This window comes from Poecilia reticulata, unplaced genomic scaffold, assembly GCF_000633615.1.
Source record: "Poecilia reticulata strain Guanapo unplaced genomic scaffold, Guppy_female_1.0+MT scaffold_449, whole genome shotgun sequence".
In the NCBI taxonomy this organism is placed as follows: Eukaryota; Metazoa; Chordata; class Actinopteri; order Cyprinodontiformes; family Poeciliidae; genus Poecilia; species Poecilia reticulata.
The window spans coordinates 1-14,131 of NW_007615213.1; the positions used below are offsets into that span (position 1 = coordinate 1).

Here is a 14,131-nt window from a genome sequence, read left to right on the forward strand (position 1 = left end):
CTGCCCTATTACATTAATATGCCGTATTTTGTGAAACAAAAACACATTTTTAAGTGCTTGGAGGATTCATATTTTTGAAACTGTCGTATTAATGTGTTGTGCATGAAACATACTGATGCTAAAATATGTAGCTAGGAGAGAAGGAAAAAGATAATAATGATGAAGTTGTCCTTATTTTTACAGACAGTATTTATAGCTCTAAGACAAGCCAGTGAGCAAGGAGTTATTCGCTGTGATGAACAGTTTTACTGCCCAAATGGTTCACGTTGCTGTAAGGGACTCAGAGGCCAGTGGAACTGCTGTCCTAACTAACAGGTATGGTTCATTTTTTTTCTGTTCAGTTGTTTAGGAATAATTGAATTTTTGACATTCAGCCCTGTCATACTGAACATTTCCAGATGTGGTGGGCCTTTCTTTACCAACGATATAGAAATTAATGTGCTGAGTGTAAAAGATTTGTCCCTATTTATCTCTAATACTGGATATAATTTCAGGATTTTCTGACGGTCAGCGTAAAATTATGGAGCCTCCTTCGCATGCCGAAGACAGAAGACGACGACCACAGGAACACACCAAAAATACTCAAATCACATTATTCGCTTTTACTTGGCCACTTTTTTCTCTAATGATAGGCAAACTTTCCCAATAAAATCTCATTGCGTCTCACTGTCTCGCTTAGGTTGTGTACTGATTATCACGACTGTCATATATAATCTTCCTGCCTTGATGTTACTTCAGGTGAATGTTTAGCTGCAAGGAACAATAAAGCATTCATGTGAATTCCTCCGTTGTTGTAGTATTCTGAGGATAGGAATTACTCATGGATATAAGCCTTCAGTTAGATATCATCTTTGCTCAAGTTTCAAACCGCAGCCTCTTGTGCATTGAGGCTGCAGGGTGAGCCAGATGAACGTTCGTTCAGATAAACGTGGCTCTTAAGCTAAGTGGAAAACAAGACACAACATGTTTTATAGTTTACAGTGCCAATGAAACGTATTCACCCCCTTCAATGTTTCACCCTTCTATGCTGGTTTTCCAAATCACTTGTGATCAACAAAGTTAGTCTTTTTTTTTTTTTTTTAACCAAAAAACCCCCACTTCCTGTCAAAATGAAAACTGATTTCTGCAAAACAATGAAAGTTCAATTATGCAATTTAGCATAAAATAGCTGACTGCATAAATATTCACCACCTTCAAGTCGATATATGTTAGATGCATCTTTGGCAGCAATCGCAGCATGGAGTCTGTGTGGAGACGTTACGGTCAGGTGTGCACATCTGGACACTGCAGTTTCTTCTCGTTAACCCGCTCGAGCTCTGTCAGGTTGTGTTGTGATTGGTTGTCAGAAGCCCTTTTCAAGTCCTGCTATAAATTTTCTTAGATTGAAGTTTTGGCTATCACTAGGCCACTCGAGAACATCTTTATAGTTGTCTTCAAACCATTTCTAAAGCATTTCTGCTGGGTACTTCAGGTCGTTATGTTGGGAAAACAAATATTCTCCGAAGCTGCAGTTCTCTTGCATATGGATTCAAATTGTTCTCCAAGACTATATTTTTGCTATATTTTTACCTTCTACCTTGAAGGAGGTGAATATTTGTAATTATTTGGTAGAAATATTGTTCAAAAATGTCAAATTTGCTGATCATGACTGATTAGTTAAGCAATAAAAAGGCAAAATTATCCAAGGGGGTGAATGATGTTTATAGGTATTGTATTTTATATTTTCCAGGCCTTTTTTTTTTTAGGTAAGCTTGAAACAACCAGCACAGGATGTGCAGAAGAGTCAGACCGCACTAGCATCAACATGTACAATATTATGAGATAATAAGGTATCAAAACATTCCTGTTAGTGGTGGTTGGTGCACATGCTGGTGCTGAGGCTTTTCCACAGTAAGCGCAGTGCTGCGTTTTTAACTCTGTCCACCCTGGTTTCTGCCTCTACACCAATGCAGCATGTAAACCAGCGTTGCTGGTATTTTGTTTTTTTTCTTCTGAACCAACTGATCTAATAGCTGGTAGCTCACATCCTTCTGTCCAGATGAAAAAGCAGCGAGTCTCCTGTCTGATTTCCTAATTCTGTGGGGATTGTCTGATTCAAAACGCTGTGCAGCCATGGAAGCTGCGGAAACTTGCACATCCAGAACAAACATTGGTTGCCATAGAGATGGATGGCAACTGGCCAAGGATTCAAACTGATTCTTCGATACTTCCTCCTGTTAATGCCATAAAGCTGCTTTACAAAAACTATTTTTAAAAAAACACAAAAAAAATATATATATATATTTTTCTACTTGAAAATAGTCTAAATTAATATATTTTTGGTAATATGTATCCTCCCTTTTATTTTAACATTACAGGAGACATTTACCACTGAAAATATATATTTTTTAAGGGTGCATTGCTCATTTAGCAGTTGGAAACAAAACTCTTGTCTGAAATTTATTAATGATGATTGATTTAGAACTTCCTCTTAGACCTGAATGTAAAAACTCTTTTATTGTGAAACAAAAAACATTCCAGGCAGTCATGCTTTTTATTGTGTCTTGGGGCGTAGCTAACCCAAGACTTCTCCTTTCTGCAATGTCATTTAAACGGTTATGCTCCCCACAGACTGAACCCAAGAGGAAAAGCAGAAGTAGCGAGGAGAAGGGAAAATTGATTGAGGTCAATTAGAAATAACCTTCACCACACAACCATGCAAACACAAGATCTTTACAGTATAGTAAGTTATATATTAAACTGCAATAAAATGTGGGCTTCTATATTTAGTTAAACTTATAATAGGTTTTTAAATGTTTCAGACATAATGGATACTCAAAACGTTTTGCATTTCTTTTTCAAGTAGCAGGTTTAGACATGCCGCAAACCTAACAGTTTCATTTTTCCAGAAATGCAAAAGCAAAGTGTGGGTTTCTGAAGGAGGTCATTTTATTGCACTGACAACATAAAGTGATAAAAGACCAAATGGAGAAGCTTGATTCTTTAACTGTTTACATATAGGGGTTCGAAACCTAATAAAAAAAAAGGAAGTCTCTTAATTATATAACCATTTCTGACATGAAAAGGTGGAAATACAGCTTTTAGATAAATGCTGTTACATGAAAATTTTAAGCTTTGGATTCATTTGCATAAAGATTTGCAAACTGCTCAAATCCAGGATTAAATGTCTGTAATCTTTAAAATAAAAGTCTAAAAACTCTGTAGTGTCTTTGGCATGTTTCTACATAACTAGAAGCTTCGTGGGTTTGACTTATACATTTTTTCGGACCGGTTTTGTGACTGAAAGACCGCATGTGCGCCTGTAGCCTTGTACAGTGATTACAACGCCCATCTCCACTGTTAAGCCGAAAAAGTTCATCTTGACTGTGTGCAGAGGGAGGGTCCACTTTCTGCTATAAAGAGCGAGAGTGGCGTGCCATTTAAGGGAAGTGTGAACCTTGTGACAGGAAGCTTTTGAATCACTTCATTGGCAGAAGGTAAGACTTCAATAAATCTCCTTGAATTTTTTATTTATTTTTTTACATGTAGCTGTTTCATTAATCATAATTTACAGCTACGGTGAAAGCTTTACTTAAGAATGTCACTGGCCTGAATATCTTCTTCTGACTTTTATTGATTTGTTTGAATCATTCTGTTTTTGATCAACCTGACCTGAAGCACGACATGCAAGGCTACTGAATATTAAACAGCAAGAATTGTGTGTGCGTATTCCTCGTGAATTTTTTTTTTGTTTGTTTTATGTACGGGCTCAAAACTTTACATACAGGTTCAAATGTACACAAACACCCATTCAGTTTATATTTGGTTAAATGTCTCTCAGCAAGTTTCAGTTTGGCTGCAAGCATTTTGTCAACATCAGCAAGTGTGAGGCATAATTCTTCCTGGGTATATCATCTTGGTATATAATTTGAATTGGATTACCACAAACTTGACTTTAATGGCTATAAATTGTATTCCTAGGATAAGTGGCATGAAGTTTAGGACCACTTCATAAGCTTCCTGTCATTATCTATTTCAATGCTGGTTTTGTTCATGTGTGTTTGGGATTATTTTCCCAAACACACATAAAATTATTAAGCATGGCGATGGCTGCTTAATTCTTGGTGCAATGTTTGATTTTTGTCTCAAACATTTCTCCTGATACAGTTGACTTGTCGAGAGTGTGAAGTGAAGTTAGAAGTTGTGTATTTTGATGCAGGTGTTTCTATCTTCTCTCACATCCTCTTACGTCTATAGTAATTTAAGACTGGCTTCAAAGTACTAAGACAGCTGTTTTTCTGCAGTTTCTTTTACATTGTAGAGAATAACTTATTTTTGGAATTATTTCCCATCTGATGGAGGTAGCTTGGTGCAGTTCGGATTAATGGTTGAACCTCGAACACAGTTGGACGTTCCAACAGAAAACTGACCCGTAACACACAGGACAGCATGTTTCTCAAAGTCCCGACCTTAACCCGTCTAAAGATTTATGGTGACTGCTTAAAATGCTCAGTTCTTCTATATTTGGCTATGAGACTGGCGGGTAAACATTACCCACAATTCTGAGCGGGCCATGCTTCGTAACTTTGGGATACGGCTTAAAACAGGGCTTAAAATGATCACTCCCTTGTTTAGGAATGCAGCATAACTTAAACCTGTCGAGTCATAGTGAACTGAGCACCACAAGCTAAATGTCAGCAGACCCACTTCTGTGTTGGTTTGAGAAGTTTTCTGTTGGTCGTGGGAAAACGACTCATCCTCTTTTGATGCTAGCAAGGAAAGCCATGAACGTGAAATGGCTCAGAAGGTCTTGGTACTTGTGTTGTTGGGTCATTTTTGTGACATAAGCTAATCAAAATACAAAAAGAAGAAACAGGAGCAAGAAAGAAGCAGATTCATATTGGTCGTATTTAAAAATTAGCTTGATGGAAGTGACCGGGTTTACCCTGGTGGGAATATTGCTTCATATGCTGCTCCTTTAGGGACATCAGTCGTCTAGAACTAGTCCCCATTTTGCAAACCTTACTTCCCATCCATCCCCAATATTTCAATAGGATTTAGATCAGGGGAACATGCAGGGTGGTCCAAAAACAAAACAGACATTATGGTCCTGGAGGATGCCTTTGTCAGGCTATGAACTGCAGTGTTGTCCTGTTGAAATAAACAATCAAATTTCTAAAAACTGCAGCTGCTCATACTAGAAAACGTAATACTGACTTTCTCTTTCCATTAGATGTTGAGGATGACTGTGTGGCTGTGTGTAGGAGTGTTTCTGTGGGGCTTTGCATCTTGCTCCATCAGATGTCCTGATGGGACCTCCTGCTCTAATACAGAAACCTGTTGCCAAACCGCTCGTGGATATAGCTGCTGTCCGTATCCAAAGGTACGTCACAGTCTTTTAAACACCGAGACATTTAAGTCACTGGTGTGGTGATGTAGTAGGCTTAAAAACAAAAAACACTGGTGTCACTGATTCTCTCTCTTTGCATTTGTCTGGGTGAAGGCTGTCTGCTGCAGTGACCTAGCCCACTGCTGTCCCTCAGGTTTTCACTGTGACCTTGCCACTCAGAACTGTGTGAAGCAATACCAACCATGGATCACCATGCCGATCGTGAGGAAAGTGGCTGCAGAGGTGCCGAGCACCCCTGACCTCTCTCTGACCCCTTTTGAGGAGGTCAAACAAAGCAATTCCCCAGAACAATTAAAAAGTCCAGGTGTTTACTGTGACAGCTATACCACGTGTCCTGATGGCACGACTTGCTGCAGACACCCAAAAGGTGGCTGGTTCTGCTGCCCCTTGTCTCCTGTAAGTAGACCTGCAAACTGATGAGCAATTAATCATTTTCTGGGAAAAAATCCTTTTTTTTTTCACTCCAGCTCTTGAAAACATGTTTTGCTTGTTCTGTAACTAATTTCGTTGTTTTTGTCTTGTAGGCAAAATGTTGCCTGGACGGCTTCCACTGTTGTCCGTACGGTTACGACTGTGACCACACTTACAGTCACTGTGTTAGAGAAGGACTGGAGGATCTGTTCACCTACAAAAAATCTCTGACTTCAGTCCCAGCATATCTTCTTTCAGTGTCTGAGAACAAAAGCACTAAGAAGGAGGTATATAACACGTGCTTGATATGGCAGTTTTACTTTACGCTTATATTTCTGCTCCCCCTAGTGGGCACAAATGTATAACAACACCTTTAAGAAAAAAAAAAAGAAAAGATTGACCAAAATGAATATTAAAAATCAATTTAAACAGATACAGAAGAATTGTCAGCTTGTATGTTTAGTTTTTATCAATTTTTTTTTTCTACCTTAATTTTGCAGACAGCACTGACAGCTCTGACAGAAGCCAGTGTCAACTCCTTCAATCAGGGAGTCATTCGCTGTGATGACAAATTTTACTGCCCAGGTGGCTCAAGTTGCTGCAAGGGACCTGGAAACAAGTGGAACTGCTGTCCTTACCCACTGGTATGACTTGCACATCTGTTCTGTTGTTTGGGAATCTTTGGGATGAACTTTAATAGTTATGTGCTTCACAATAGAAGATGTAATGGTACAAGCAAAAGGATAATGTAAAAAGTAATTTGGGATACTTGGGATACTCTATCTGTCCTGTCCAGAAATATAGAAATTAATATTGCTTGATTGTAAAACCTTTGTGACTTCTTTTGTTTTAACTCTGTGAATAATTTTCAGGGTGTGTGCTGTGCGGATGGTAAGCACTGCTGTGAGTATGGATACCAGTGTAACCCCTCTTCCTCCAAATGCACAAGTTAGACCACCTGAAGACGACTCGGACACACCAAAAGCACTGAAATTGCGTTATTTGATTGTACTTGGAGAGTTTTACTCTGGGTTTTGCTCAACGTTTCCAATGAAGTCATTCAATGCTTTATTACCTCATGTTATCTCCAGCCAGATAACAGTTTTCTGAGATTATTGTGATTAATAAAAAGGGTCTATCTGTTCTCAGGCTTGTTCAGGCCAAGGCTTGTTGATTGACTTTTTTTTTTGAGATGCAAAAAATGACAGCTTACTCCAGCTTCTTATTTCTATTAACTGTTTCTAAGTTTTCTCCTATTGATTATGACCTGCTTTGCAAATTAAAATGAGGAACAAATATTTTATGACATTTCAAATGTTGACATTTAGAATTAAATTGTAGATTGTTCTTTATTTAAATAAAGTTGCATACCGTTATCAAAAAAGTTTGTTTTTCACTTGTCAAAAGTTGCTTGGCATATTATACAAGCACTGTCTCTACCTTTCTTTAATATATTTGTTGTTTACTGAATGATAGAAAGACTGGGGAAGAATAAATATGTGGATCATAAACACCTGGACATTTTTACGTGTAATGCTCAAAGACCAACTGCTGCATGTTTGTAGGCATTCGTGTAAGAAAAGCATGCACAGACAAACATCACAAACATATACGCTGAATGAAGAAATAGGAAGAATAATTGAGGACAATGTCAAGATAAAAGACACAGCAACAACACAAAGTACTGGGGTTTTGCCTTTACACATACATGGACTTTCGTAACATCCTATTTTTTAAAACACAGGCTGTCCTGCTATGCTGCTATGCCTACCTTTGGTAGCCAAAAAGTAGTCATAGCAGACCCTGAGAAGTCAGTTTATGAACACATTTAGTATTTATTCTTTTTTTTCATGGCTTTTGTAAGGTCAGGCACTAACATTAACAAGAGCATAAGGCTGCTCAGTTACGCTGACTGGAGGACTAATTACTGACCAGCTTACTACACCAAACTCACTCATTCATGTCTTTATGGACTTTGCTCTGAGCACTAGTGCACAGTTGGGTTAGAACAAGAAGTCTTTTACGAGACTTAAGGGGCTCCTGAATACGAGACCAACAATATAGTCCCTCTACAACAAACATTAAATCTGACACAATGCAGTCAGGTACGAACCATTTCCCTGACAACTGTCAAATCCAGTCTCTTATCTTTGGATGAGAAACGTTGATGAGTTGGAGTATGCAGTTTTAACAGTTCAGTAATATAAATTTAAATTAACTCAGCTCCTGTGTGACTCATAAGTGGCTAATTCTTTTACAAATGATCGTAGAAGTAGTCTGCCTCCACAAATTCAGGTTTTTGTATACCAATGGATATGGAAATGTTTTAAACATCTTAACACATCAATTTTCACATAGCTTCAAATGTATGTAAGAGAGCGTTGCTGACATCGACTTCGGTAACAGAGACCACTCTAACAGGCTGCAGCTCATCAATATTTGGCCCACCTGCTTTAAGCGCGAGGGACTTTCAGCAGCAAAGGTGAAATGTGGAGCTTCTCACGGAAAAGTGGCAAAATCACTTCATTGATGGAAGGTAAGAGGTGACGTTGTCTACTGTAGTCCAACACAATGTACCCGTTTTTTTTTTTTTTTATCTTGAGACATGAGAGTGAAAACAGACATGAGTCAAAAGCAGAACAAATCTGATTTTGGGCTTGCAGAATACTGGAAGCTGAGCATGCTTGCTATATTTCTTTGTTTTGTTTTTTCCCTTCTAGATGTTGAGGATCACTGTGTGGTTGTGTGTAGGAACTTTTCTGTTTCGGTGTTGCATTTTGCACCATCAAGTGTCCTGATTGGGCTTCCTCCTTTGACTTGGCCTCATGTTGCCTGACAGCTCATGGATCTGGCTGCTGTCCACATGCTAAGGTAAGTCATGCACCTTCAGACTCTGAGCCAGGACTGTTATAGATTGTTATGGCGCTGGTCCTCAAGTTATGGTGTCTTGCAACTCTTGGTTGTGTCTGGGCTGGTGCTTTGAATAATCAGTTAGATATAATGCTAAAACTGATTAGTATTGTGTTTGGCCAACTTTAGTAGTCCTGGTATTGTAGACCACAAAATGTGACCCCCCCCTGGGTCTATTTGTTACATCGATACTGTTGTTTTTTTTGTTTTGTTTTTGTTTTATTAAACTGGATATCTAACGTTTTTGTGAACGTCACCACTATTTTTTTTCTTATGGTTCTGAAAATTATTAATATGATGGGGGGGCGGGGGGGACGACCTGAAATGTCAGTTTTCTTGATTATTGCCTTCTCATGTTTGCGTCCGACATACTCCGGTGCGATAGGGGGCGACATTTTAAACTGGTAATGTAATCCGCAGGTGAAAGGGGCTTGTCTGTTTGAATGCAAAGAGCGGAAATGTTCTTTGACTGGAGTAGCATTTCTCGTGTGTCCGAAAGGTCTTAAGTGGGAAAAACTGTGAAAATGAGCCAACTGGAGGAGCTAAAGTTGTTTGTGGCTGGGCGACTGCGAACTGCTACATCCGAAATCCTTGCTGTTATCGACAAAACTATAGAGGTGTACGAGCAAGAGGTCACCCGGTTGAAGGAGGAAAACAAGCGCCACTCGTCTCTGTTGGAGATTATCCTGAAGAAAAAGTTGCCAAAGAAACGAGGTCAGACCATGCCGTATTGGTTTGATTCGTATGGTTAATGAATTCAATAGAAATGATGGCTTATTGTGGCTGCCTGTTTAATTAATCAGAAGCATCCCGTTTCAAACAAACTATCCCCCTTATTCCCAGCCCCCATGAGGCTTTGCGTGAATTACGGATGCGATTTCCGCTTTGAACTACTTGTTTACATGTTAGTAAGGCGCTAATCCTCCTTAGTTAGGGCTTTTTTTTTTTTTTGCTATAAAATACGTGGGAACACCAAGCACAGTTGTTGAGTTGTTTAGTTATTGCAAATAAACACCTGTAGCTGTTTGGGGATTTCTTTTTAAATAGAAATCTTGGTGCAAGCAACATTAAATGTCTTCACTTGCATTCGCTAAACCTGCACTACCGTGCTAAATCAGTCATGACAAAGTTCTGTCTTGGCTTCATCCAAATAAGTAGAAATTGGCCCACTGCAGGTATTTCTGAGAAAGCAGCAGCAGCAGCAGCAAATGGCTGAAGGCAAGACGCGACTCTGTTAAAACATGAGTGGAATTCGTGTCCACAAGATGGAGACTGTGAAATGCAGACTGCGACAGAGCTCGAGTTTGCTGGGGATGGTGCACTCATTCCACATACTGTGGGCCACATTGAATTGGTGTGGTTCTCCGTCCCTTGGCATGACCATAGTGTATGCTTTTTTAAAAAAAAATATATGTCCAATATTGGAAAAAAAAACTTTAAAAGATGGAAATAAAGAATTCAATTAACCTTTAAAAAAATATTGCCCAAAATGCAATAACGGGTTCCTTTAGTAAACACTTTATCATTTGTACCAAATGAAGCATCTGCAGCTGATTAATACTTTTAAGATCAAAATGTGAAAAGCTTAGCCCACTATTGGGCTTATCTGTTTACTTTTTTTGGACTAACCTGTTAAGAACTGAATAACAAAAGCTGCTAATAGGAGATTTTTCTCAATTTAGTTTTTTTTATAGAAATGTAATTGGGTGAAACTAAAACTAGACTACTTAAGGAGTTCTGGGTAGAAAATGTTTACAGAAAATTTTTAAATATAACATTTTTTGTGCAGTTTTGAATTAGTTACTGCTCAGAGTATGTTCTTTAAGCAAACTAACTTTTTATATTGCAATTATTCCAATTAATCACTACAGCCCACACACTGTACACTCTAAAACATGTACAGATTCAGATATAAAATAAGCAGCTGCTTAAAACCTTTCTGTGTTAAGTTTCATGTTGTTCAAATATGAAACTTGTTGTTCAAAACCAAAGTGTTGCAGACACTTTGGTTTTCTCCCACAAAAAATAAAAAAAAAAATCCTGAAAGGTTAATAAATTGTGATTCTCTAATGGAAAAGATAATCTCACCTTCTTTGTGTAGAATACGTAGTTCTGCTCCAGAACATACATCGAGGTGCGCTCTTCATCAGTTTTGTTTTTCTTCTCATCTCTTCTGTGCAGGTTGTCATCTAACCAACACTACCACTATAGAGGTTGCTGCAAAGCTTGCCGCTGACTGCAGTGTCGCTCCTGCTGTTAAGGAAGAAAATTCTCCTTCTGGCCCATCTGCTCTAGACTCGGGAGTTAACAGCAAGACCCAAACATCTACCTTTAGCGCCACTGTTGGTGAGAACAATGCCAAAACTTGTTGCTAATCATAAAGTAACTTTTTTTCTCCGTAAACAAACGCTTAAGACCTTTCTAATACTTTCTTACAACGCATAGCTTGATTCATTTTTGGTGTACCCTAAATATGAATTGCTTATTCCACTAAATGTCTCAATCATCAGAAATGTTTTTGTGGCACTCGTCCTTTCTTTGAGCCAATCAAATCTTTTTTTCGTCTCCCAGGGCAACAGACTGTCTTCATCTCCAAGGAGCGCCTTCTCAGGTTTTCAACCATGGAGAACTGTTTCTTCTGTTTCAAGCAAGTGCCCGCCTCAAAGCACCACCTGTTGAAAAGACATTATGATATAGCCGTCCATTTTATTCAGGACGACATCGGTAGGTTTAAGTATCACATTTGAGAACTTTGTTGAATAAAATTTCATACCATCATTTTTTTTCAAAGTCCCTGAAACATTTTATGTAATACTGATTGTCTGTTGGCTACTTAAGACAGCATAATGAAAATCTCATACTTTTACTATGCATTACTATTATTCACATCAAGCACCATTTCCATATAATTTTGAAAACAATAGTTTTTTATGGAGTAACTTGCATGCTTTTTTATTTTTTAAGCAATAAATTATTTAATTAATGACTCATTAGCATTTGTGTTTTTAAACTAGGTGTTTGCCCCTAATCAGCAAACCTGTTTTTTTTTTTTTCTCTATTTGCAGAAAGATTTGTGATCCCATGTATGTGTTCAGACAAAATTCAGGAAAGAAGTCACTGGCACTGTCCGTGCTGCAAGAAGGTCCTTAATCGGCGATGCATCTTTAAAGTCCACCTATCAAAACAACATTGTAGGTTTATTTGGGGATATGTTTTTACTTTTGCATCAGTTAAGAATACAACTAAAGATAAGTGTTTTTTTTTTCTTTCAGGTTATACTGTTCTGCAGACAAGCCAAGTGTCAGGTCAGTATATTTCATACACCATAAAGAAATGCAGCACCAATGTCTTATGTTTTTTTTTTTTTTGCGTGCTTAATTACAGTTTTCTTTTTTCTTTTTCTTTTTTTTAAATGATGATCCAGAGGTGTCTGTTCCATTGTGGTTGTCAGATTTTTATTTTTTTCTACTGAATAGATGTACCCAAACAGCAAATTTTCATAAATTCTTTTTGTGAGTAAGATTGAGGCGCCGCATAAAATGACCCACAGTTGGAGATCTCATGTTTTACTGGTAAAATATGAATACATTACCAGACAAATCTTCAATTTTTCTAGAATTTATTTCATTTAAATGGGGTTTGAAACTGTTCCAACTAATAGAAAAATTGGTATTATAATTTATTCTAATTATCAAAAAGGAAAAAAAAGAAGATTATTAAATGAGTTGTTCTTCTCACCACCAACAGGACAGTGTTTACTATTTGAATTTATTTGAACGATAATATCTTTATTTTAAATATAATGAATAATGAAAGATTGTACAAAATGATTTTTGAATATTCGCATTGTTCAAACGTGCAGCAGCCTGATTTCTAGGTTTCTGTCATGGTGTGTATTTGTTCCCCTTTAATTTCGCTTTCTGGATGCAAAAAATTTGTTTTGCTTCCAGGAAAAAAAAAAACCCTACTATGTTTTTATTGAAATAATAACACATCAATGCTTTTCTCTCCAGGGAATCTTCGTCTGCCTTACACTGTCATGTTTGAAGAAGAATCTTCGGGCCTCGAAGACTCTGAGGAAGACGAGGAAGAGCTCAGCAGTCCGGAACAGCAGCAGGAGGAAACGGCTTCACCTCTGCTTCAAATGAAAGAAAAAGCAGCAGGTATCAAACTATAAGCCGTGTTATGTCAATGGCACAGCTACATAAACAGTCCATGTAAAACTTTTTTTACATTTTTTTTAAATAAATTTTCTCAGGCCAACTTCCAAATGTGGTGGATGCCCAACATTCTGGTAGAAGTCAACCACAGCAACACTGTCTATACCCAAATCAAGACCGTGGCACGGACATCTGGTTCAACACTCGCATTCAAGACGGAAAGGAAGTTATTATAGTGGAAAGTCGTCAGAATAGTGGCTTAGGTAAAGGACTGGATTCAGCTGGCAAAATGCAGCACCCACATGAAACCGGTGTGGTAACGAAGGGCAAATCCTGCAGCAATACCAAGGAATCTGTCCCGACCAAAGCAGCGTCCTCAAGTTCAGATGATCTTAGTCCACCAAGCAAAAAGCATGCAAAAAATCAATTAGCAGACCTAAATCTGAGTACAGTGAAAACAAAGTTATCTGCCACTCAGAAACGTGTTGGGTCGTATTACTGCAAGGCATGTGGAGAAATGTTCCATTACTTCCACAAGCTAAAGACGCACATGCAGAAACACGCAGGGGACAAAATCTGTATTTGTGGGGTTTGTGGGAAAAGTCTGACGCGCAGTGAAAGTCTACATGAACACTTGCAGAACCACAACGCCGAGAACGTTTGTGGGACGTGTGGCAAGCAGTTTTCAAGCCAGTCTCGCTTGCAGCAGCATAAGGCTTTTCATAAATCAAAGACTAAATACAAAGTCTACAATATGATCACACCTGGATTCACGCAGGGGTTTGAAAAGTCTTAAAATGTGAAAATCTTGCCTAACTGGAAATCCTTAAAACTGAAATTGGTGCTAAAGGGGATGAGCTCAGACTTAAGTAGGATAAGGTTGTGTATGTAGATGAGTGTTTTGTTGAGAAGATTACTTGGGTTAAGATAGCTGTTTTGATTTAATGTAGAGCTAAATTGATCATTTTCAGCGAATAAACACGAATCGTTAAATTGATAACAATAAAAGCTTTGTTAAAATGTTAATTTGAATGTTTCTGGTAATATGTCATGTTGTGGTTAGATTTAATTCATGATGTTCTGTAAAAGGTCTTAAGCTTATCCTACTGAAACCTGCAAGAACCCAGTCAAGCATGGCTGAAATTCTCCAGGAATCAAATCCTCTGTGACTGTTGTCCTTTAGTAGCATTGTTCTCATGTGTTGTGCTGTAGTGATAGAACCTCTCTCTCTCTCTCTCTCTCTCTCTCTCTCTCTATATAT

At 38.1% G+C, this 14,131-nt stretch overlaps 2 protein-coding genes and 1 long non-coding RNA gene across 3 annotated transcripts; all 3 read left to right on the top strand.

Annotated features, from left to right (window-relative positions):
* Positions 1 to 105: 105 nt before the first annotated feature.
* LOC103461009 (uncharacterized) lies at positions 106 to 786 on the top strand. Its single transcript, XR_533030.2, has 2 exons — positions 106 to 315; positions 495 to 786. It is a non-coding gene; the product is annotated as an uncharacterized LOC103461009 (long non-coding RNA).
* Positions 787 to 2,374: 1,588 nt separating this feature from the next.
* LOC103461010 (granulins-like) lies at positions 2,375 to 7,128 on the top strand. The gene is made up of 6 exons (XM_008403329.2): positions 2,375 to 3,476; positions 5,213 to 5,362; positions 5,483 to 5,785; positions 5,914 to 6,087; positions 6,301 to 6,444; positions 6,673 to 7,128. The coding sequence occupies exons 2-6, from the start codon at positions 5,213 to 5,215 to the stop codon at positions 6,751 to 6,753; spliced, it is 852 nt and encodes a 283-aa protein (XP_008401551.1). The 5' UTR covers positions 2,375 to 3,476; the 3' UTR covers positions 6,754 to 7,128.
* A 1,986-nt stretch (positions 7,129 to 9,114) lies between these two features.
* LOC103461011 (zinc finger protein 391-like) lies at positions 9,115 to 13,896 on the top strand. The gene is made up of 7 exons (XM_008403330.2): positions 9,115 to 9,424; positions 10,892 to 11,056; positions 11,282 to 11,434; positions 11,776 to 11,901; positions 11,983 to 12,015; positions 12,724 to 12,873; positions 12,969 to 13,896. The coding sequence occupies exons 1-7, from the start codon at positions 9,235 to 9,237 to the stop codon at positions 13,664 to 13,666; spliced, it is 1,515 nt and encodes a 504-aa protein (XP_008401552.1). The 5' UTR covers positions 9,115 to 9,234; the 3' UTR covers positions 13,667 to 13,896.
* The last annotated feature ends 235 nt before the right edge of the window (positions 13,897 to 14,131 follow it).